Below are 27,440 nucleotides of genomic sequence, written 5' to 3'. Positions count from 1 at the left end.
ATTCTATACCTACTTATCGACCGCGATACTTCATATCACATTATCATATTTTATGTATTGAGGCATTATAATTGTTACAATAAGTTAGCCGTAAAGTTGATGCAGCCAAGAGAGGTGCTGTTAAAACATATCACGTATTGTAACAATTACAACTAATTTATTGTAATTGTTACAATAAGGACTAATATTTCGATACAAATCTACCCTAGATAGCTGCCGTAGAGGCCGAAAAGCAATCTCGTGTATAGAATAGAGTTATTACGCGGGGGTGCGAAGATGACTGCGTGGACGCTCGACAAAAGCACTGCAAACGGGCGACACTTAAGCTTCCCCGTTCGTAATATCCTCATTTCTGAACTGTTTCTGTACACATGTACTGTTTTCTGTACGCATATACTGCTACTCTTGCTATTTGTGGTTGCGTCTAACCATCTTTAATATGCGGCGGACATTAGTCTTGATTTGTGAAATCTCTCGGATTATCTGAGTAAATAGATACTGCCATGGAAAGTCTTGTCGCTCAGAGGATGACGGAGTTTCAAGGTGGTCACGATCTTCAGTCGCTAGAAAATGACCAAGAAAGGAAGATTATTGTTTACTGAGATGAAATATTGGAACAGTGATTTCTACCGGTTTTTTTAAGTTATACTTCTTTTGGGGCGTTTGGTAGAGAGTGAAATTGAGAGCTGCGCGCGCACTCCGTTACGAAAGTGCGCTACAGTATGAAGTTAGCTGCGAATCAGTCAGCTATATACAAACCCAAATTTGATAGTAGAATTGTTCCGTTGCCTAGGCAACGAATTTATTATTGTCGGTCATTTGCAATTCCTTACGTAAACAAACAAACGTGAGAGTGACAGTTGTTACTCTCAAAATAAAAACAACGAGAAATAATTATATAAATTAGTAGGTAATATAAGTTAAAGCGTATAGAAATAAACCAACGGCGCTCCAGTAAGTTCAAGAAAAATCTTGAAAGTGTACTTTAACAAGATTATTAAGAGCTAGTCGAAGAATCTAGGTTATTACAAGTTTTGTTTTTGTTTTGTTACGCCAAAGAAGTATAACTTCTAACGCGCGTACATAAGTACTTTTCTTCTTATAATTACTATAGTTAATTGGATAATTATTGTTACATATTATTATTTATATACCTATGTTCTTCTAATATAATTAATAAAAACGCGATATCTAAATATAACATTATTTTCTACTGAATTATTGTGTTAACTCTGCCACCCTCGTTTGTCACTCTGTTGAACGCCATCCACCTACTTAACACACGTGCCGTTTCACAAGAATGGTAATTGGTAGAACTACACATGAGACATTGCAGCAATCTGTTTTACCTACATACGTAAATGCATTTTGCCTTTACGCAAGATGTTTGATTTATTTGTGAAACTCGCCTCACTCCGAATGTTGTACACATGTACATAGATTCCATTTTAAAAGCCGCGTAATATGTTGAGAAATTATCCGTTTATCGGAAAGCCGCGCGTTATATAAACCACGCTTTCTTTGCTCTGCGTATGCCGCAGCTTTCCAACTGTTGAGTTGTATACTTCTGCTGTCTAATTTTCACTCCAAACACGAAAAGTAAATGTAAACAACTATATATGTTTGTATCTACCAGTTGTTTGTGTGAAGTTTATCTTATTCACGTGCCGTCAAAATGAGATTCAAAAATAATAAAGCAAGCAGTTCGATATAATAAATTGAATAGTATGTGACTTGTAATATCACTTTACTGTGATTAAAACAACAATAGTAAATCACAAATTAGTCGTTCGCATCTATTCTATACACAAGATTTCTATCGGCAACTATTGAGGATAGTTTTTCATATTTTTGTATCAAACTTTTTAGCACTTATTGTAACAATTACAATAAGTTAGTTGTAATTCTTACAATAAGTGCTATGTTTTCACAGCACCTCTCTTGGCTGTGCTAAATTTTAGAACTAGGTAGACAGTTTTGACTGTTTAGACTGCTAACTTATTGTTAACAATTATAATACTTCGATACAAATATATGAAAAACTACCCTCGATAGCTGCCGATAGCAGTCTTGTGTATAGAATAAATGCGCTTGTCAAATGTCATCATCATCATCAGCCTGAATCTATCCACTGCTGGATAAAGGCCTCTTCAAGCTGCTTCCACTTCTCTCGGTCCTTTGCATTGCGTTGCCACGTACTTCCGCAGAACTTTATCATTTCATCGATCCAGCGGCCTCTAGGTCTACCTTGCGGACGTTTTGTACTTCTTGGATACAACTGGATGACTAGATTTGTCCAACGATTGTCTCTTCTTCGAGCCATGTGTCCGGCCCATCTCCATTTAAGGCTTTTAATAAAAATTGTCAAATATATCAATTTTTAAATTTGATTTTCAAAACTATTAAAAATTTTGTTTTAATCCTAATTGATTTTAGTTTTGTTCTATTCCATTTGAGTCCAATTAAGTGGAGAGTAATAGTTTGTTTTAATCATTGTGAAGATGTGACATTTTTGATACATGTAACTAAGCTGTTCAATAAAACCTTAGGATTGCGATTTTTAAAAGTAAGTAAATGGGTTGTAGGTATCATAGTATCAAAATTCTGTATTGAAACTATTTGATTTCCTGTACAAAAAAGAGTAGGCAATGCCTGTCTAAAACAAAAAAGAGTACTTAGTAAGGTTTAAGCTTTATCTCTTGGAAAGATTCGACAATGTATCGGAACTTAACTATAATTTTCAGATATAACTTTAGGACGGTTTCTTCCTCGGAGACACCGCCAACGGATTATTCGATTTGTCCGGCGATACTCTCTTCTTCTAGATATCTTCTCTACCCCCTCCGACTGGAGGTTATATGCCCATATTATTAAGGCTATACCTCAGTTGAGGCATGGTCTAAAAAGATCGTGGCTATGCGATGCGCGGATTGTGCAGATGATGCGTGGCGAACGAAATATAATTTGTCATATAAATCCAACATGCGTCCATTAAATGTTCTGTTTATTGTTCTATTAGTAACAATAATAATATATTCATTGACATGTTTTCTTTTTCAAGTAATTGGGTAACGTTTTTTAGTCATCTTTACACGATTTAAGAATTAATACCCCCGTTGCCATAAGGAAACAAATTGACGTGTTCACAGCTCTACTTTCGCTCTCCGATTGCCAGCGAGTACAAAACTTCGTCGCACCTATAGTTAAAAATTATTTGCCGTTTCACTGAAGTGCCGTCTTAACACCTGTCTTCTTGGTCCAAGTGATTTCTGTATATCTACTTACATAGAAAATTTTTGTTTATAAAGGTGCAAATATTATTTACAACAAGGAACAGTATCTTCCTCACTTCCAAACTTTATTATTTTGAATATTTAATATAGATACCTAGTTATATTTTTAGGGCTCCATTTCACTCGACATCCGGCGTAATTAACCTTAGTTTCACTTATTATTCAGAATGCAAAATGTAAAAATAAAAGTAAACTTGTATTACTACTATCACCTGTATCAAGTGATATAAGTAACAATGGTAGTCTATAAGAATACATTAATTTGATCTTTATCCGTTGGTACCAACTTTAAATATTCAAATTGGATCGGTTTTACAGTACTTCAATCAAATGAGCCAAAGCTCCGGTCCATTTTCGCCGGAACTGGCGATCATCGTGATTCATTCTGCTCGTCGAGCGATTCAGAAGTGAAGTAGCGTCGAATAAAAAAAACAATAATCGAGGCGTCTTCGCATTTAGCGGCGGCCACTGACCGCACAGGCTATTCATTCTAGCGTCTCTCTCCTCGTTTCCAGAACAAGCAGTTAGTGGAGATACCAGTGTGTTATACAGAGTGACTGGTTGCTGGATACCATGGGCATAGATGTTGTCATCAATTTGAAAATATTCGTGTTTCTTATAAGTACATAAAAGAAGCGCGGTGATTTCCAATCATCAAAATAAATCGATTACTGATTTTAAGATGCTGGGGCATGGCATGTCCGTATTTGCACTATGCAGTTTGGCTGTATCACAGTTCTACGTGAGCTGTTTTGTCGGAAATCGATGGCCGTATAGTATCGAGATTATGTGCATATATCTGAATAAAACACTTAAAAATACGTAAAATAAAAACAATCTGAATACAAATTAACGACATAAGAGAATAAGTAGATAATTTAATTATAAATAGGTACATACAATCATATCGTATATATTTATATAAAAGACAGCGTCATTATCAGATATTTGATACCAATCAATACCAAATTAATGTTCTTATTGAACGTGTTATATATTTTTTTTATCTCAAAGCTATATGCCATCTTTTCCATCTCACGGTGAACTGTGCTACGGCGAAATGCAACACGTGCAATATTCAATAAAATGTGGATATGTATTACCTACAGCAGGGGGGGGCAAACTTTTTGGATGGAGGGCCAAATTCAAGAATTCAAAATGAGTGGCGGGCCGCAAGTAGAATACCATTTTTAGATATACACTATTTATTATCACGAAAAATAAACATTAAAAAAAAAAAATGAGAAGAATGAAACTGTTGTGCATTTTTGAACATTTTTTTTAAACTCAGGTGATAATTTTGTAGTTGATATTCTCAAAACTGCTTGTAAATGGGCATCGGAGATATTTGATCGTAAATAATTTTTATTGAGGTTCATGATCGAAAATGTTTGTTCATATATATAGGTTGATCCAAAAATATAGATATAGTATAATAGATAACATTTTTCTTGCAATAATGTTTAAGTCGGTCGAATTTGTCTGAATTAAGGGCATTGTAAAATTTGGAGATTTCTTCACGACGCTGCAATTCTCTTAAATCAGTGTCACACTGTAGATCAATAATCTCAAGTTGTAGCTCTGTCGGTACACTATCAATATCTATTGAAATCGATGTTCATCGTAGAAAATAGTCATTACATAGTGTGAGACGAGACGCAAGGAAGACATACTGAGCTAATACATTTACGAAACAGCAAATTCTTCAAATTCAAATCTATTGTCAATGTTTTTTTTTTTAAATTATAAAAAAGTTATTCGTAATCAGAAGAACAATTAATGATGGCGGGCCGCAAAAAAATACCCGGCGGGCCACATGAGTTTGCCCTCCCCTGACCTACAGCTAATTCCGGATCGGCAATCAATAATATTGTTTCATAAATGCTTCACCAATTTACTAGGTACTTTTTTTGCCAGATTCTAATCGGAATACTTATTGGAAAGATTATCAAAGTGCTGAAGATTAGTAGGTAACATTGGAAAAATAGTCGTAGCAATGAAAATTCCATTCGTTTCCAATGCTCTTCTGTAATGTGTACAAATGCTTTCAGCTCAATTGTACTTATACAGGCATTTTCATCCAATTTACATGTCACCGTTCACTTGACGTACCTACTGAGGTACCAGTCATCCTGTCTGTATGCATTGGGGACGTCGTAATCCGTCGTCGCCGCGGCGGTCAAGGCGAGACTATGCCCCGACACGTGGAACGGAATCTGTCGGTGTTCGGCGCACACCATCGCTCCGCCCCCCACTCTCCCCGCCAGCCGCTTAATCTAAACTTTGCAAGCGTACATCGGTGAACTAAGCTCATCGAATCGTGAATCCGTCGGCCGTCACAGCTAGGGTTGTCTTTGTTCGAATGAAAGCTTTCAAACCGGTTAATCCGGTATTAACTTTATTAACTCATCCTAACGGTACAATGTGACGCACATGTTAATTTTTTTAGTCGATAGCTATTTCGGCTATCACACCATTATCAAAACCATAATAACAAAAGACGATTGAAAAATGCAGATATTACTTTAAGATGGGTTATTATATTTTTGTATTGTTTGCCAGAATTAATGAGTATCTATCACAGAACAGATTATTAATAGAATTCCAATAGGCTATATTCAATACACTACATTTTGACGCAGGATTTTAAACGTTAAAAGAACCACGCATTATGGACGTGCAATAGTGTGTGTATAACACCAATATTAAATAAGCGTCAATTCTTAAACCGAGAGCAGTTGTCAGTATTCGACGTATGACGTATTCTTGACACGAGTTTAAGTTTATCCAATATTCTTCCGCACTCGATATCGGTTACCTGCTACTCTTTACCCGTTAGGTATTTCAGTTACCATTATTTCTGAGTTCCCTGGGTTCCATACCACCATCATTATACTGACTTTTCTATAACCAGCATGTTATGACTGTGAGTTCATTGCGCTTTATGAAGTCAGTAGTAGGTATATTGGATGACAGTGGTGATTGGGGGATAGACTTTTGCGCGAAAATTGTAGTAAATTATTCCATTATAAAAAAACCAAGGCATCATGAATTAAAACGTAACAATGCATAGACGTTCTTATTTATTAATTTAGTATGGAATTCACGATAAATTATTATCAAGTAGGAGAAAGAGAAGAAAGCGGATATTAACAAAATACACATTTTCGTTCTAACATGACAATGAACGTTTATTGTCTAAATCTTTATAATATAGTTATCATATACCGATCCGAAGATGGGTAGTTTAATTATTATAACGCGAAACAGCTTACTGTCAACATACATAACTGAAATGTTTAGAATTACCAAAAACAAAACTTTGTTTACTTTTTACCAATTTAACCAACAAAGTACAGCCGAATCTCTTTTCGCGATTATCATTAGTAAACAATATGAAACAATCAATCCGCATTGCTAGAGAATCGGTTAATTGCAGCTGTCGTCGTTTAAGACGATACTTCAGTGAAACGGCAAATAATTTTCAACTATAGATGCGACGAAATTTTGGACTCGCTGGAACGAACGTCGAGGTGTGAACACGTCAATTTATTTAGTGATGGCGACGGAGGTATTAATTCTTAAATCGTGTAAAGATGACTAAAAACGTTACCCATTTACTTGAAAAAGAAAACATGTCAATGAATATATTATTATTGTTACTAATAGAACAATAAACCGAACATTAAATGGACGCATGTTGGATTTATATGACAAATTATATTTCGTTCGGCACGCGTCATTTGCACAATCCCCGCATCGCCTAGCAACGATCTATTTAGACCATGCCTCAACTGAGGTAATACTTGTCCAGCTCGAGCATAATAATTGATAATTCCGCAATCGTTTAGTTGGCAACCCTGATGCTAGTGGAAACGGAAATGCTTATTTTATTATCTGTAGTTTCTTTGCATTACAAACCAAAGCTACTGTGAAATTAATCCGAAGAGTTGAGTCACTTGGCTTGAACTTTTTCTCCGATCAACGTTAATTTGTTTCAGTATCTTTTGGTACATAATATTATGTAGGTACCAACGTATTCACCGTTCAGTGTATTTAGGTATAAATATTAATGCCACATAGGAACGAGTAAATTGATTTTGAGTGAAGGACTGTCTCAATGCTTTCCAAATTTTGCACCCTCGACTTCAACATATTTGTACTTGCTGCACAAAGTTTTTTTTAAACTTTTGCACGGTAGGTACCTACTAATATAATAATATTATTAATTGTCGTACTATAAGAGAAAGTAACCAACTGCAAATGTGTCAAAAGCCAGATTAATGACTTCTTGGTATTGGATAATGGTTGTTTGTAAAAGATGCACAGTTGTCTAATGAACTTATTCATGTCTAATTGATGACCCAACTGTAACTTACATTGAAGTACAAGATAAATTGACTAACTGTTAAAATTAAAATGTTTTTGAGAGATATATTTATATGTACCTACCTAGTATTTGAGTGATACCAAAAATAGAATAGCATTGATTTTTGTAATGCACAGCTATTTAATGTTGTGCCAAGATAGTGTATGCTTTAATAGCATGCCTTTATACCAAATAATTTTAATACCTAACATGTCAACATGCTTATCGGTGTAAAAACTTTGACATAAAGATGGTCACTTTCTCGAACGATAGTGTACGAATAATTGAGATTTTTCAATAAAATATTGTCTATAATATCATCTATTGACTAATGACTGAGAATCGTCTGATTATAAGTATTATATCTACATATTATAAGGACGGCTTGACGTGATCATTTCATAATATTATTCGCATATTCAGCGACACTCGTGCCTACCTAGATGTATTAGATTCAAATCAATAGGAATTCTATGCTTAAATGGAATATCTTTATATCTTATGAAAGTGGTTTAACATTTCTGTTCAAATGAAACATTATATTGTTTTTTTTTTTTTTTAACTTATTTACAGATTCAAAACATGACATTAAAAAAAATTATCATGTAATAATATCATTTTTAATTAATTCATCTTAGAGTCTTATTGGATTTGATAAGTAAATCGATATAATGAAGTATTTTATTATTGAGTCATAATATTCATAACATAATAATATTTTATTGTATCAGTACCCACTGATAATGCCAATTACTTTATTACCAACAACAAAACGTCGCGATATTTGGTATTCGTGTCCTATCGGTGTAAAAATATCGATATCTACGATATCGTATCGTAGTGTCAATGCTTGTTAGACACCTCTAGCCGTGACGTTAAGGCCCGTTTCAGACGAGACACCGGTGTCGTGCGCGATATAATATAGGAGGCCTTTGTATTCTTTGTTTATGAACACCCCATAGCTAATGAGTCAACGCGTGTCCGGTACACTTTTTCGTCGGCCGTTACATTCTCAAGCCGCCGATACACTTGTTTCTATTACCGCAGCCAGTTTTATGTTCTAATTTATAACGCGAAATTATGCGTTGACTCGTTAGCTCTGGGGCGTTCATAAACATAATACAAAGGCTTTCTATATTATATCGAGCGCGACACCGGTGTCCCGTCTGAAACAGGCCTAATTCTTGCTAATTACCTTGGCCACATTTATAGCATGGTTGAATTCGTTTGAGTATTTTATTCGTACGTTTCTATTGCTTGCTGTACTGCGACTGCCTACTTGATCTTTGTATGCAGTGGGTTACCCACCTACTCTTGTACGCTTTACTTTAGCATGGAAACATTATACTAATGAACTATTCAATACACCGTAATGAATGTAAATGCATTTATGTACCCACTGTAATGTAAATACTGTGAAATAATTATTCTACATTAGTGGAGTTAATATGTGTATTGGTAGCTCGTTGTTGAAGGTGGCTTTAAAGAAATTAAACATTTTATAATCTGATTGATAAAGTTACTTAATCCCATTTGAGAGTGAGGCAATTGAAATATAGATTTGATTAATCTTACTTGGAATATTTAAAATTGATTTATTTTAGGTATATGAAAGCCGTTGTTAAATTTTTTTAATCATCTCAATCTCTAAAATATTATGCGTGTGTAGTCAGCTTTTTTAGCTATCTTTTCCATGTCTGTCGGTGTGTCCGGAAATTTGTACGTATGCAGTTCGCGTATCACACTTCACCGTGAAATGTTGCATCGGAAATATATGGCCGTATATTAAAGACCGTACAACATCTGTGGGTCGTATCTGACATAAAATTCATGTCTAAATGAAACACGGTTCTTGTCGGTTTACACTTTACAGGAAGCCAGCAGCATACAAATTTTGAAAATAGCCGATATACTAGATTATTTGTTAGGTTAGATTGGGTTTTCACTCTTGAATTCATGAAGTTTGCCAAAATGAGTTATGAGAGTTTAATTATTGTTCATATTGAAATTGAATTAAGTAAATAAAACTGGAGACCGTATATTATACAGTCATCTCTTTCCGATAATAAAGCTCACGGCGAACTGTGCCACGGTGAAATGTTGTACAATTTACATATTGTAACTGTCTGTCGATACTCGAAACAGGGATAGGGTGCTAAGCTCAAACCCTCCAGACAGACCAGTCTCTGAAATTTCTTTGAATGATACGATTAAGATGCATGGTGTGGCCATGACCAGTCTCTGAAATTTCTTTGAATGATACGATTAAGATGCATGGTGTGGCCATAGACTGACAACAAACTTTCTATTATTTTAAACAGATAAATACTATTGTTATTAATCAAGTTGCACTTTCCCGTAAAGTTAAAATTTCTATGTCGTTTTGTTTCGGTATGACAGCAATTACGGCGATACTCGACAGACGTCACAAAAAAACCGCTTCAATTCCGTACAAAAAAGCGAGTCAGTTGTTACATTGGTGAAAGTTTTGATTCGACTTCCGTCGCTCTCGTTACGTAAACCGATCGAAATCCGCGGTTCAGGGGTTTCGTGCGTGAACCCTCTCGCGGCGCGTGCGGTGCGTTGCACTCTACGCGCCACGTGCGTCGCCAGGCATTGCATCACAAATGCATCGTAGTGATTGCGCCGTCTCACATGTCTACTCAAGGGGGCGTGTCGGATGTTACGTCGTGTATTTTCGGTTTCTTATTTTAGTTACAAGTCGACAATCATTATGACACAATGCGACTTCTATAATATCAAGTCTTCTACATCACTACGGTCGTTTCTGGAACTAAAATCCTTCCCGCGCCCATAATTTAACGTACTATGTTCGATATCACGTGAGTTTTAATAAAATTAAAATGCATACATCTTTACGGAAGCATATGAACTGTTTTGTTTCAATTATTGTGGTAGTTTTAAAACGTGTCTTTTAAAGGTTAGAATAACAGATGGTAGGTTTAATTTAGGTGATCCATTTAGTAATAAACTATACGTATTCTATACCTATCTACAAATGGTGCTAAAGAAAAGCATTTATGTATGTAGCTGGCTAGTAGTGTCTTCACATGAAACTGTAGACAATAAAGTTTACTAACACACGGGTACTGCATCCCCACTCTTGCCTGATTCCAATTGGATCCAATTTCCACTTAGAATCCGATATGATCAGTGTTGTGGAACCGCAGGTTTCCGTTCATATGTAGCAAGCTTCACACTCGTACTTTGAGATATATTTGCTATGTCCATGTTTTAGCCAAGGCCTGAACAAATACGAACCATAAGTGCGAGAAAGCATTCTGCACGGTTATATTCTCTGCAATAGGTAGAATTTCTATGGCTGACTGAAATATGTTTTGTACATGTCGCCGGTAAATATTGGTTTGAATAACTTGGAATAATTTGGATGTGCTTAAATTTGGTAGCCGTACTGAGAAGCAACATGATGGTAAACATTTCATAATAAAGTTCATAATAATAAAATTGAGGTTTTACTAATCTACTGTGTGTTATACGCAAGAAACACGGCTTCATATAGCTGAACAATACACACTCTCTTCTGAGGTTTTAGCGCTTATGTCAGAAAAAGTTAAATCCAGGCTGCCATTTTTTTTACAAAGAACGCAAAGAATAATAATATGTTCTTGTTACCAATTAATTAAACCATACATATGTGGGTACATACTACCTTTTCTAACGAATTTCAAAGACCAATAAATGCTGACTGTCAATTATTGATACAAAAGTCATTGTATTAATTTAATTATAGCAAACATAAAATAATATATATGCTAATACTTTTTTTTAATTTTTATTAATGATATTCAAAGACTTCGATATTGTGTTCCGTCTTCATTAGTCCAAACTATTTTGTTTACGAAAGTAGCTTACAAGGAAAGTAGCAAATATTATTATCGATAGTAAGTAGTATTGTCGATAATTTCTTAACTCTCCAATTGCAATTTATTGCTATCGTTATTTTCTGTTTATTGTCAATGTTGAAAATATTCGATTGCCATTTTGAAGTTCGCAATTTCTAATCTTTCCTATCTCTTTAAATAGCGAGTCGTGACTGCTCGCTTTTACGTTGACCGATAACTTCAGCGATTCTTCTTATTGCCTGACAACTAAATAAGAAAGTTTCAATTCATTACAATCGAAACAATTATTGTTAGTCTTAGGCGAGTTATATTCCGAATTCGTCCCTTTCTCATTCAAAACTGAAATCTATTGTTCATCGAAAGCGAAGAGAGCAAAATTAATTATTATAACAGTATCATCATTATAATATGTAAATTAATACTTAAACCACTCCCAATACATCTTATTTCGAGCATGTGTTCAATTCAATAATAACATTCAAGTAGATATTTACTATCTTTTTTAGATTATTTATTATTGTATTTGTGCCACCAGAATCACTTCGTGAAATGGGCTCTAACAATTTACCTATGCCTAGGGTCGTCGTATCGAATGAAAAGTATTGGTCAAAAAGTGTTTTGAAGTTTAAACTAGAAAAATCTGTAAGTAATTTAGTTTAGTTTGGAAGGTATCTGCATATTGACCAAAAGTGGTTCAACCATAGACTAACCTAATCCTTGCCAGTTAGGTACTTAAAATATTTAATATTACACTTACTGATCCTGTTATAGAAGAATGTATAATATTATATTTCACTTCTACATTGCAAAAATATTGTCTTCCGACGAAGTGGTAAATTTTATGGCTAATTTCGGTTGTAAAATGAGTTTTGCCGACTTTCTCAGCTTCTTTTCTTGTCGTGCTGAAAACACCGCCATTTTTACTCTTATTGTTGTCTCCGATTCCGTTAATTTTGCGATAATTTCACCTTTCAAAAAGATCGCAAATTTATTTTTACCTGTTCACTGCACAAAGCTGGGAAGGTACCACGTACCGTTTTAAGTGATGGCAAAATGATACATAGGTACTAAACCCAGAAATACTATATAATATTGACAACATGGCAATCTTTTAGATTCTTTTTAGAAAGGACAAGTTCTAAAACATCGCCTCTGGTTTTTACGCGGGTAACCTAATTAGTTTGTTCGTTCACATGTTGTACCTATGTGATTTACAATCAAATTTCAGTTTTTTATACCTGTGGATTATGAAAGGTTGACCACGGAATTCAACAATCATAATATCGTGAAATAGTGGGAATGGGACAACTGGGCGCCAGGACAATTGGGCGCAGCACAGTGATGAAATAAATATACGTTCGGTACGATGTTATACAGAAAGTAGAATTTTAGTCAGTTTCTATCTATCTACTTATTTATTTTGCTCTTAACATAATGTTTTATTTTTTAACTCTCTTCTCATTGGAAAGTAAACATAGCGCAATTAAATCATTATTTACGTGTGCATATTTAAATTCTCACCAAGTATTATATATCAATTTAATAATTTAAATAATAATTTTTAAAGTACTTTTAATTCACGAACGTCTATTTATTTTCGAATTTCATTCGATTTCGTGGCGCACGGTTGTCCAGGCGTCGAATCGTCCTAGACCCGAAATAATCTTAGTATATCTGTTAATTAGATAAGTTTACTGTCAATTTGTACGTTCTCTCAGTTATTGAATTTGGTCTGAAATGGGATGTATTACTATATAATATACATTATTATCAAGTAATAGTCAATTTGTAGGTAGCTATGTGTTACATAAATATGTCACACAGTTTATAGAAATAACCCGCGTAGAAGTATTCATAACATTGCCTCTATTAAATATTATAATGTAACTGATATGCGGACGTACCTGTCACATTGCCGAAATTGCATCAAATGACATGACAAATTGTTCTGAACGGAAAATGCGTGTGTCTATGATATTATGGAAATAATTTTGCTTTGTTATGCTACCGCGGAATTCGATTGAATTATAAAACCGTTAGCTGACTTTTAGGTACCTACACGATAAAGTCCTTGTGATTTAGGGCCTGGCAAAGTGTGTTGCGCGTTGGAAAATTATTTTTAAAATCGTAACGTATGTTCATCGTAGGTAATAATCCTAAATTGACTTGTCCATTTTCAGTATGACCAAAATCTTACATTATGCACATCGACTTTAGAAAGTCAAAAGGATTTACCCCTCAGTTTTTTCAAAATTTGTTTTATAGGATAATAATATATTGCACACAAGCTGCAAATTCCGAATTATTATCTAAATTATTTACCTTGTAATTTTTTTCAAGGAAAGTGGGAAAGAATATTAAAATACCATATTTTTTGTTGAGTTTTCTATAATTAACTCAATATTTAATATCATATTGAGAAAATAAGACACAAATATTAATAATCATCAGTGGCGAAGGGTGGAGGTAGGCTGTTGACATCCGCTATAAATAGTGCACACTAAAATTTGTAAGTCATACGTATTTGTTTTCATTGGGTACAATTTACAATTTGGTTAGTTTGTATAATTCAATTGAATCCTGCGAAAGCCAAGCCATAATAGATTATAGTAAAAAAAATACTCGTCTATCTATAAAATATCTAAAATTATGCAATTAAATCATACATACGTAACTTTAAATATTTTATAGGTAGATTCATATTTTTTTATCTATTATAGTTTGGTTTAGGCAGGGCTTAATGAAATATGTATTCTTAATCCAACGAAAATAAATAAGTAGATATGAATGAAAAATTGTGCACAATTTAGTCGTATCGCACAAAATATACGAAAACTATTATGGTTTGGTTGGGCAGGGTTTAATTGATTTTTAAAAACAAACAAATGCATAATACTAACAGTTTAATGTGCACTATTTATGGCGGATCAGCCTACCTCCACCCCTCGCTACTGATAATCATGCACTTCAAGTTTATGTCTATTTTTATATATTAACTATGACCGAAAACCATAGTAATAACGTTTTTGTGCCTCCTGTAAAATGTGATCTGTGTGGATAAAGTCCTTTTGCCTTTTAGCAGTCGATATAATATGCGAAGTCTTCAAAAAGACGATAACACAATGGTCTTGCGACGTCAGTAAAATATGTAGATACTGCAGTTATCTGCCGGATGGATTAAATCAGATTAAAATCTCGGAATACACCTTCGTCGTTCGACCCAAAGTTTGAGAACCGCAGCCGTAATATGTTCGCTATTGGCCGCTGGCAAGTTGAGTGAGTGAAGCCGAGCCGCGTTCGAAATTCAAACTAGCGCTGTTCGAAACTCAAACCTAGCCGAGCGCTATTCGAAATTGAAACTCGGCCGTCATATTATTGTTTTGCTCGTATAGTAAGTATTCAGTAGTCATGTTAGCGAGGTGATTAGCTGAAACGACCTCTCTCCGTCGTGCTCGAAGGTTAATTATCGGTTTACGGAAGAGGATGGTCGTGTGCGATGACCTGTGAAACAATCCGAGGTTTCTATCCATAACATAAGGTTTATAAATAATTATATCGTGTTTATAATAACTTTATTTACCTATCGTATGTATATAATATTGTGTTGGTCCGATTTACACGTGATTATGACGTATGTATACTACAGACTACACGTATGAACATATTATTAATTAAAACTTTTTCGCTATGAAATAAAAATCAATAATATAACAAATTGAACATTAAGTGGCCAGGTAAATAAAATTTACAATGTTGTTCGTCAACACATCTACATGTTATTTTTTTACAAAACACACCTGAAAGAGTTAAAAATATAATGTTTATATAAATGTATTATTTTAATAGTACTTATCTATTTCAGATTGCTTTCTAAACATTAAACGTTCACATGCATTCATTATGTCAAAGGATTCATTATATTTCTTATATTTCGTATATCGATATGTTCAATACCTCCTCCCATGGCTTCCACATCTTGAAGCGGGCCCCCGGGCCAGGATATGGGGCGCCCCCCTACCTATCGCTATGGTTAAAGGCAGTCTGTCCAGTATTGTTTTTCAAATGGTGTTCGAGGTCAAATGAAATTCAGTGTAAGTTTGCGATTTTTTAACACATCGAGTTATGGAGTTGTTGATCATTATTCGATACGTCCCAACAACCATATATTTTAAAACGGCAATAATCCTAGCGCCGCAGGCGACTTTTTTGCTATTGGAGCAAATTTAAGATCTGTATTTGTCTGGTCGACCCGTCACGCCGGCCCCTAAGCTAGAGCCCTGTCAGCCCCCCCTTGTGGGGGCCATGTCTACGGCGAATGAAGTTTTAATCAATTTCACTTGTATTTTATTTATTTACCTGTGTTACGACATTATATTTTTTTAGTTTTAATTTAGTATAATGTGATTCTCGTTTATAACTAAACATTAATTATAATTACATGTTCTGAGGTGCGTGCGCCGTTTGTATACATATAAAATAATAAAACGATAATGATTACTATTCAAATATTATAGCATCATTGCTAAAATCATAGCAATAAAAATCTGCATAGAGAGCTAGCTCTACTAGGTGGACGCCAAAGTCTTTCAGGGTCAAACCAAACATATTTTCAACGTATTAATTAGGTATGTATTTTTGGGCTTTCAGAGTGTTCGTAAATTCGTTCTGTTTATTATAAGTAGGTATTGCACAATTTTACTACCTACGCTGCTTTCTTTAAAATTAACTTAAAAATAATGCATTCAAATAACAAACAACTCTGTGTGGATTGTTCATAAATATTATTAGTTATTGTATGTCTAAAAGGGAGTTATAAAGTTTACTTTTTGACTATAAATTAATTTCGTATGTTCGGAACAGCTGGATAAACTTTACTGTCAGCGGTTTGAGGGTCAACTTGAATTTTTAATATGAAACTTCAAACTACTCATTCGCTGGGCGGGCCATACACTGCGACAGTCTTCAGCGGAACCAAAGACCACGGATCGTTTCAGAAACCCTTATTTCATTGCTATGCATTATATAAAGCTTAATCGTTTTTTTTAAATCTTATTTAAATGCCTATTTAATTTTATCATGTGATTTTTTGTGAGAAGTATTTGTGTGTTGTCTTCTACACCACGTCGCCATACGACTAATGCACAGTTTCATCGACTTCATCAATTGTTGTATATTGTGTTTTTCATTGGTGACATATTTAATACTTCCGAAAGATTATACATATTTAATTAATTATAGGACATTTTTAACCACAATTTTCTGAATTTTCAAATAATTTTACATTTCTTTAAAGTTGTTAAATACTCAAACGAAAACCAACGCAATCTAGTAAAATATAATATATTATATATAACATATTATTTTTCGTATAGTTTATGACAGATCCTTGGGTCTATTATTCTATACACAAGGTGGTAAATATGATTAATTTATCATATTTATGTATTGATGTATTATAATTGTTACAATAAGTTAGCCAAAAAAACTGTCTATATCGCTCTAAACTAAAAGTTAACACAGCCGAGAGAAGGGCTGTTAAAACAAAGCACTTTTTGACAGTTTAGACGGTTAACTTATTGTTACAATTGACCGCCTCAATACATAATATGATAAACTATCCGCGACAGCTGCCGATAGCAGCCTTATGTATAGAATAGGTGCGCAGGACCTGGTTCGACTAGTGAGAGACGGTTTAAATTTCAATTAATGACAATTGATTAAATAAATAATTTCACACCTCATCAGCGAATGAATCATGTACTGGTCGTCTTGACTAACCATTTCTTATTCTGCGTTTATTGGTTTTTTTTTAAATTTAAATTGAAAAATCTTGTCTCTCTTATTCAAACAAATTGATAAATTCAATGCTTACGGGGCCCTTATAATTAATTTTGTAATTAACGTGTTATTTGCATTTGAAAATCAATTAGCAAAAACACAATTTTGTGCGACCCTTAAACATTGAATTAAGTAGGTAACTTGCTAAAAATGTAATTTATGTTGTGTACTTGTGTATCTCATGGTACATACTTTTGATTATAATAAGTTTAGTATGGTATCTGTGTGTTTATCGATCGCCTTCTAGACAATATTAATAATTATATTACCTATTTTATAGTGGCTGGGTTGCAGTAATATTTTAATATCATGAAGGTCGGTCTATATATGTACTATGTATTTTCTATTGATATATCTAATCAATAAATATATTGCTACTTACTATCAAATTGTTCGAATTGATAAGAATTTTGCAATTATTTGGCCTCGCGATAATAATTAATTTCCTCACATCTCCCGCTGCGACAAAATGGGGTCCCTTATCGTACGGTTATTGTAATCCGTCGGGCCCAATTCCACGAACGGGTATCCACTGTCGGCCCGTCGTGTGTGGCGTCAATCTGGCCGATCGGATATTATTTTCTGTCGTCACATTAGTACTGTATCGAGTGCGTGCGAGCGATGCCATGTTGTATCGATTCAGCTCTCGCGGTCCCTTCCACACTGTGATCATTTAAATTTGAATTTCGAATTGTAGTTTAGTCACATTATTATGATTGCGGTTTAAATTCTGTGATTTCTTCAGTTTTGGTATGTTCAAAGTTTTAGTGATAAATATAGTGATCTCTTTCGATTCTTGATGTTTTTCTCCCGCCAAAGAAACTTACTGTCTTCTCCTTCAAGGTGTATTCTTCCCAGTACAAACAATGTTCGTATGTAAGTAGTTATTTCATTGATTTATAAATAAATAACAAATCGACAACGGTGACGTCATCTATGATGGATATGTTTTGTTTAATAAATATGAGCACATCTTCAGTTCAATGCTAAATTATATCAAAACTGTATGCCGGAAGTGGAAACCTACTACAAGATTACCCGATTGGTCTCTCTTTATAAATTTAATTTGATTTCAAAATTTGTGCTAATTTTATTGTAATTTATTAAAATCAATATTTTAAATAAAATTATAAATGCTACTTCTTAAATTATTTTATCAGTAGGTGACTGGGCTATCTAATTTAAAATTCAATAATACATGTATGTACTTTAACATTTCATACTTTTTATTTATTTTTTAATTGCACACGATTTTAGACACTAAAATTGATGGTAAAAATGTTAAAATTTTGTAAAATCCTAAATTTAACATCAGCTGTCAGATATTTTTAATGTACTTAAGTATGTATTTTTTTACTAATCTGATTTGTATTCTAAAATTAAATTTGAATTATTTTTCAGTATGTATTGTAATGTAATAATAAAACGTTTGATATATTTTTTAATTTGACACCTTGTAAGAGATAGAGAGGGACAAAAAATCAACGTCATAGTTTGTTTTACTATTACTATTATTGCGCCCATTACTTTTATGCAATGTCCGATCGGCAGTGCAAAACTGTACTACAAGATTACATAACGTTCGAAGTGTCTCGATTTTATTTCCTGAATAATATTGTACTCTCGGTCAACCTTATAATGAAAACCGTGCGTCACATTTTATTTACTAGCTCTATTTTTAATAAAATTATGTGTAACCGCAAGGTTAATCGGGAAAATCTAGTGAGTGTGAGAGAGACAGAAGACGCAGGCCCGCGTGGAGATTATTGGACGACAAGGACACTAGATAATAAGTACTATGATTTCCATAAAAAATATTTACGATAAAAAATCACGTTTAGTATGCACATAAAATATTTTTTAATGTCATTAATTTTCTTTGATCGGCGAACGATTAGCACGTTTACCATGCATAATATTGTATTGAATGCGCAGTGTTATTTATGCAACGCGTTACGATGCTGAAAATGCTGCCGCAGGCGAAGTATTTATTATTTTTGGAATTTCTATCAAACCCAACGGGAATAAATAATATATAAATGAACAATTAAGTTAGTATTTGTTGGTCCTATAATAACATCCATAAGGTAGATAGTATTTTCCTCTACATCGATTTTAATTCCACATCTATAAACCGAACCTGTCGTGGGTCTCGGTATCGAATCCCGAGTTTCGCAAAATCACATGTTGCTTTTTCAATGTGTGCTTAGACACATCATGGTTTTTAATGCAGTGAGGTGGCTAAGACCCACTTCGGATTGTAGAACCAATTTAAAAAAAAATGTGTATTGATATAATTATACAATGTTACTGCTTATTGAAGGATAATAAATAATACATATTTTTATAATTTCTAAAAATAAGGTTTAATCAGTCGCTAACTCAGTTTAGGAATTTACTTTTAGGTAGGTTGATTATGTGTTTTTCTTACTAGTTACTATGTTTTTTTGTTTGTATAAATCTTTTTAATGTTACTTACCTATTTATTATTTTTTATATTATGTATGTGTATTGTATTTGTAATTTGTAATAGTCGTTTCATGTATATAAATAAATTTCAATGTTTGAATGAAGAAAATTTATATGTGAAACATTAGTAAAGTACGTAGAAACTTTTTACCAAGTGCTTTTAATATTTGCTGTAATCCGAGCTTGGGAAACCTATGTTTTAAATCGTAGCTGATTTTTCATATTGCTGATTTTAACAAACTTTTAAAAAATAAATATGTTAGTAGGTACGCCTTCCTAAATGGTTATTGCACCAACTGAAACGGTATTAATTAAATCGTATGTTGGTACATTAAACTTTACTAATCGGTTTTTGAGCTGGTAGTCATTTGTCCTTGGGTACGATAACGCACCAGGTTAAAAACCTAAAAAAAACTATCGATTTGAATTTTAGAAGAGTATTTAACAGCTATTGTACGGTTACAAATGTTAAATAAATAATATCGAATATTATGTAGTTACAATATTAAATATTGTTTTTATCTTAGCATGAGGTAATTATTATTTTCGACATTTAGGTAGTAGATACCTCAATTAATATTGCGTTTAATATTCCAAATTAGTTACCTATCGTTGTAGAAATATTTACCTACCTTGAAATTATTGAACCTATGTTTTGATAACGTCGAGTTTGTGTAAATGGTAATTACCTCAGAACCTTGAATTATTATTGATAAAATAATCGTTATCTATATTGTTGTATCTACTTGCCTAGTAATATTATTGTTATCGGAGAAAATGGATATTATTACTTCATAATATAGAGCTGGGACATACCGGCCGCAAAGGGAAGTCGACACCCACCGGGAAAAAACACAACCTGTCCTTTGAAGGCACAATCATAATATTATGTATTAATATTAAAAATGTTCTTTTTAGATATTGACTACTTATTTAAAAGTTCTCTCCTAAACCTACTCAAATAAAATAAATTTTAATTGAATTAAAAATAAGTATATGAAGGCTCCGCCACTGTTATGAACGAGGAGGAAAGCAAATATTAACATAATACACCCTCTCGTTATATCTGATCATGAACGCTTTCTGTTTGAATCTTTATGATTATTGATTAGTTATCGTAGGACGTAGAGACCGTTCCGAAGATGGATTTATAGTCCGAAACATGTGTCAATATTAAAAATATCATAGACTTAATAAAAGAAACTTGTTAAGACAATCATTTTACTTTACTAGGTATTTATGTCATTATCTTAGTCACTCTTGGTCCCTGCTGGATTTATGTCTATCTTTGGCGCTTACCTATTTTTTGGTATTGTCTTTCTGCTAAATTGAATCGATCATCGATCGTGTAGCTGTCTGCAGGCTTCAGGTTTTTTAATATCAACCACTGGATATCATTGGATGATGTGGTTTGTCCAGCAATGATCTACCCTTCAAGCGATTCTGGTCTTTTCATCTCTACTTGGAGATGTTGATGCATGATGTTTACTGTTTGTTCCTATGTCCATTTATTTACCTGCATTATGCAGGTTATGTTGATATGCATCTATATCTTCATACCGCGTTGCAATATTTATACACAATATATGACAGTTTCGAATTAACTTTGACAATGTATTTTATACGGAATGACGTATCATTTTTTATCTTCACTATCCATCGTGATTATTAACAAAACTGATGAGTGGGAACTAAAGTAAATAATTTATTATTACACTAATAACTCAATCACTGTCGAATTAAGCGCAACGTATTTCGACGTACAGTTTCTATATCCAGGGTGCGGGATTCAGCTAATACATATCCGGTTATACGAGTACTTCCGCTCGATAAATTTGTATTGTATGTATTGAACTTTTCGACGTACCTGCGCGTAGAAGAGGTGTCACAAAGTGTTAATGGATATCCCTGTTATCCAATTATTATCTGCATACACGTATAGATCACGGACATAGTGATAATTCAATTAATGTTACCTACATATCGTCGTTGTTTCGTAAAAAGGGAGATTCAACCATTTTGGTGAAATCGAGATTTTAATGAAAAAACAATATGAACCTCATTAACTTTGTTGTGTAAAAAGGGCGAATTTACGGAAAGTACTTAAAAACGATAATCGTAAGGGCGAATATCCACTTCGTATTACGAATAAAAAGCGAATGTGACGTACTAGGCCTTTTAAAATATTATATTATAATACCTATTTATTATAAGGACAGTATTCTTTCCAAGCTTTATCATAAACATTTATAATCAATCATCCACATGTAATTAATAAATACATGTCATAAGTTAAAAATCCTTCTCCTGTAAAATAGCATTTTGGTAAATTCGCCCCTTTTACAAAACACCGACGATATAATGGTACCGAGGCAATGACATTAATATGGACGAAGCATCTAGAAAATAAAATGACACTCACTTTGTGTCGGGTCTGCCGGATGGCGAAATTCATATTTTAATATCGGTATCCTACGCTCAAATGAACATTCTGCTTGCAAGCGGTCTGGCGACACCGCTGGGTCTGCCCATACAAAATTTCTGACTGTCACGTTTCGACTCCACCGTTATTATTGTGTTACAAAATGCCAATGTGACTAGTTAAAAATTGTAAAAAAAATCTACTAAACACTCCAAGAAAGATGGGATATCACTTTTCATGTGTTAGTATTATTTATTATTTATAAAATGCCATTTTAAGATAATGTTTATTCAATGCAATTGAATGACAGAAACCATTGGACAGTCGCCTGTGATGCACTGGGCTCACTTGCGTCTAATCTCCGAGAAGTCGTAAGTAACCGAGAATCTGTTTCTAACGCAATGAGTCATGACACAAATACGCCTTTACAATAAAGGTTATATTACTATAAATTCTCGAAGCTTGTATCGCATAATGGAAATGGATACGTCATATGGTCACGTGACATCTACCTATACATCTGTGAATGACTTTCATGCACAATTTCTCGTGCGCGCCGATATGAAGTGAGTTGTCCATTTAATATGTCATTGTACCGAGGTATATCATTACTATTTCTTTAGTTTATAAAGCATTACTATGAAAAACCAAAGAGGTTAGACGGTTTTCAACCTCATTTTGCGGCTGTCTCGACAATTAATAGTATGCACATGATTTGTCCCGAAACCGAAAAGTCAAATAAGCTGATTTAATTAAACGGGGTCGATTTAATGCCACTCGTGTCGTTAGATGTATTTGAAATGATAAACTTAATACATATAATACTTTAAAATATTATAAGTAGGAACCACATAATGCACTTATTTTACGTGTTGACACAGGACGTGCTTCATTTACTAATCAAATCACAATAAGCGTCAACAACAAGCAAAACGCTCGTCATTTGAATTAAAACTTGACTGGATTTATGTGGTGAATAGCAAGTGATATTATTATTTAACTGACCATGAATTATCACCTACCAGCAAGTAAGTAAAAATCTAATCAGTGAGATAATGTAATAATATAACTGTATGATTTAGGAACTCGATGATATTAAAACACTTTTTGTTTTGTCGAAGTAATATAAAAATATTGTCGCTGTATGAATTCGTTCTGTCAACATCTACAACCCCGCTCTCCAATATAGATGAATATAATGCCGGGGCCACACCGGCAACAAGTCGCGCGACAACTCGTTAAATTTTACGATAATTATCATGCTTATCGTAAAATTTAACGAGTTGTCGCGCGACTTGTTTTCGGTGTGGCCACACTTTTATGCCGGCGCTCCATTGGCACGCAAGTCTGACGACTTTCGCGTGGAGCACCCCTGATCTGTAGACTTTTTGATCCGCAGACCAGGCTCATTGGATTTCAAACATGTTTGATATTTTACTCTCCGAGTTGCCAGACTTGGTTCGTCAATCACGAAGTAAATTCGATTTGACATTCATACGCAATCATTCGGATTGAAATAAAATCTGTAATTGTTTTAAACATTTTCATTGATTAATTTGTTAATTTATGCATTAGAAAATGAGAGATTTATCAATTATTTTTTATTTATATTTATGAAATTCATAAAAGAAAACGTAAAACATGTGTTGTTTTCACTGCTATGTATTATTTTATGCAAGTCTACATATACATAACACAAAATTATAGGATTATCGGAAGACATTACGATAATCGCAACTTTTGACAGCTCTACTTTTTTATTCGTTCGTTGATCAGTAGCAGAGCATAGACAAATCAGACGATTTATTGTCCTCGGACTTTTGGCTCGCCAATGGAGCGCTGGCATTAGTCATACATAGACAAGCGTTTATTTATTTAGTGTTTGATTTACTATCAGTGTGGAGATTTTCGCTTGACCGTAGACTTTCTTCAGTTACGTTGCGCAACTCTCCGCTGGCCGTGAAAACCCTCGAACTTTCATTTTCTTTTCTTGACCAGTAAGTAACATTGACGGCGCTAGCCTCTACCTTTCTCTTTGTCAACTTGGCCACACTGATTTTTACGCAATATATTGACATTTCCACATACATAATATAAGTATTATTTGTAATACATAATAGTATAAGTTTTTCATGTTAATTTATACAGTCGTATCGCGTTCATGATGTACTGGGTGTCAGTGGTGAAGGGTGGAGATAGGCTGTTAAGATCCGCCATAAATGGTGCACACTAAACTTTTTCAGTCAAACGTTTAGCTTTCATTAAAGTAAGACTATAATGCTTATAATAGTGTTTGTTAGTTTTTAAATTTCAATTAAACCTTGCCTAATTCAAGCCATAGTAGATAATGGTCAAAAAGTATTCGTTTATCAATAAAATATCTAAATATTGCTATTAAACCATACATAATTTAAGATATTTTATAGATTGAAAAATATTTTTTATCGATTATGGTTTGCTATAGGCAGGGCGTAATGAATTTTAAAAAAAAATATCCAACACCATCTGTAATATGCATTCTTTATTCAACTAAAACAATTAATAAGACGTATGACTGAAAAAGTGTGCACTATTTTTGTCGGATCGCCCTTATCATACCTAAACGATTATGGTTTGGTTTAGGCAGGGTTTAATTGATTTTCAAAAACTAACCAATACCATCTGTAAATTGTATTCTTAGTTCAATGAAAACAAATAATTATGACTGACAATATTTAGTATAAACTATTTATGTAATTTATACAGTATTGTAATTTAAGTACTAAAACTTAACTGTTATTTCACCAGTTAATTAATTGTTAAAACTCTGCTTGATGGGAACAAGTACAATATTACATTTCCTCCTCCACCCTCTTAATTTTCTTCGTCATCGAATATTATTTTGTACTCTACTTCAAAAGTTTACGGTCGTGCCTTTCTATTCGGAAAAGTCGTGCTTAGCCTCTGTCTTGTCTACCCGGAAGGTAATCTATACTTTGCCAATTACCTAACGTGACTTACATTTTACTAATTCATACCGACCTGAAGTATACTAAAACATATTCTCAATACGACTAAAGTTTAGTAACAATCTGCAATTAAATTTGAATAAACAACACGTAGGTACCTACCCACGTCGATAGGGTTGAACTACTGTAGTAGGGGTAGTAGTGCGATTTTTTTGATTATAAAGCAAAGTTGGTTTTATGGTTCTGCTTTTAATTATTAACGTCTTGTTTTGGTCAATTACATTCCCACTGCATTGCATAAGTTTTAGTTGTTGCCACCCTTTTAAATACATCTCAAACCATATTATAAATTAATCTGAAGTGAGCAATGAATTTAAGCTAGTTTAATCATTAGCCTTATAGTGGTACCATTCAATAGTTAGTGTGCACAGTATCAATTTATTCCCGTGCGTAGGAAGTGGGCATGGCTAATGTGTTAACTGTCTTCCACTCGCACTTAGCGGAGAACTACAGGATGCAAACCACATCCTCTGGGAACGTCCAAGAATGTGCTCCGAGAGGGAAGAAATGCTTAAGTCAATCCAACCAGTTGTTGGGCCGATCGGGCCGTCCAACCTGGTCGCCACAAAGGCCAATTATATTGCATTTAAAAAAAATGCGGGGTCTTATTGCGGACGTGAAGATCTCTTCACATAGTTTTGTTTGTCCGTATCGTTTTAGCTTTGATTTTTGTATCTTATTATATCATTAAATTCATTTATTTCGGTTGAGTCTCCGTGCCTTCCTCTCCCATGGCACTTTTTATTAAATTACGCCAAAGCTCACTTGAGAGCGTGGCGATCTCAGTCTTGGGTATATGCTCCTGAAACATTCACATGCGTAAAAAAAACTGCTGATGCTCCACATTCAAACATAGAGCAGGGCCTCGTGATGTGCTCGATTAAGACCGAGTATGGTGCAAGGCGGTTGGTTTGGAGGGGTCCATGGTTGTGTTGTCTTCCACTTATCCACAGTCCTGAGGTCCTGGGGAAGGTCTGGGCCGGAAAACCCCTACCTGTGTGCGCTCATGCTACAGCCAAGTGGTGGTGAATGCAAACAACAATTATTTATCATTATTTTCAATACCGTGTATGCCAGGTAGATTGTAATCGATGACTAGGTTGAGCCCACAGCCTATTCAATATTGCTTCTATACTAGTTGACCTGATATCTCCTTATGCCGAATAGCGAAGGCTTTTATTGAGAAATGTCATTTATTCGTCTGTTTCCTTATAATAACAATATTTATTACCTATGTATTTTTTATATCACAATAAATTACAAAATATCAGAAAATGAGATCAACGATCTTCATGTTTATCTGTCGTTGCGTAGATAAAACCGAGGCATTAGTCAAAATGACGTATCTGACGGTGGTTTATCTTAGGATTGAGTCATAGCGAAAGTTGGCATCAAAACACAACGTTAATATCTCAAGTAAGCCGGCCTACTATTTAATAAATTGATCTGCAGATTTATTCAACTGTGAACTCTTCCGATTTCAAAATTCGAACGTATTGTATATTGCAGCCGGCGATTTCTACATTACCGTCCGCCCGCGTGTTCGGTTATGTCACGCGGCTGCTCTCTCGCGCTCGAAATATAAATAAATACACAATCCGTTCGTAAAATGATAATTTCTCCTGCGGCCTGTTCGGCACCGCTCGCCTTTCTTATAATTTCACTTTTGAGCTCGTTCACTTCCTAGTTTCACCTTTCGCGATATCTGCGCGCGGAGCATTCAAAACTCGGTCCCTTGTCTTACCTTTAAATGTTTTATTTGTCCGACCGAAGAGACGAATGCGATCTGATGAGTCGTTTTTGATATCTCGGCGCCTGATCTCCGCGCGCGGTGAAATTTCCAAAATGGAACGTTTGCTCATTTGTTTTTATGTCGACATAAACTTTTATTTTTTAGGACATTTCAAATATAGGTAGGTATTTAAATATTTTTAGGTTCGTACCTACAAGAATTGAATTTATTTTTATCAATCTTTACCACGGAGCTCGATTAAACGAATATAGCTAGTGCACCAATGATCGTTGAGTAAAACGATTTCAAAATTAAATAATCTATTGTAAATTCCAGCGTGCTGTAAATCAAATAATAGGCGGGGCTCTCGTGGTACAGTGCATAAGGCACTGGTCTTTCATCCGGGAGCTCTGGTTTCGATCCCA

The 27,440-nt window shown here is 34.1% G+C and overlaps 1 protein-coding gene across 4 annotated transcripts in view; it reads left to right on the top strand.

Moving 5' to 3' along the window:
- Positions 1-27,440, top strand: part of rdx (BTB/POZ and MATH domain-containing protein rdx) — a 522,524-nt gene that overhangs the window by 440,143 nt on the left and 54,941 nt on the right. The window contains exon 1 of one of the 4 annotated variants that reach the window (XM_085949552.1): positions 17,980-18,260. The exons of the other annotated variants lie outside the window; for them this stretch is intronic. Within the exon in view, the coding sequence (XP_085805678.1) occupies positions 18,184-18,260 (77 nt within the window). The 5' untranslated portion in view covers positions 17,980-18,183. Of the gene's footprint in view, positions 1-17,979; positions 18,261-27,440 lie in introns of those variants that run through there. 4 annotated transcript variants of the gene reach the window in all.

This window comes from Rhyacophila brunnea, unplaced genomic scaffold (genome assembly GCF_057557595.1).
Source record: "Rhyacophila brunnea isolate RB1 unplaced genomic scaffold, BYU_Rbru_1.0 scaffold_10, whole genome shotgun sequence".
Taxonomy (NCBI): Eukaryota; Metazoa; Arthropoda; class Insecta; order Trichoptera; family Rhyacophilidae; genus Rhyacophila; species Rhyacophila brunnea.
This window is presented reverse-complemented; position numbering and strand designations above follow the sequence as displayed.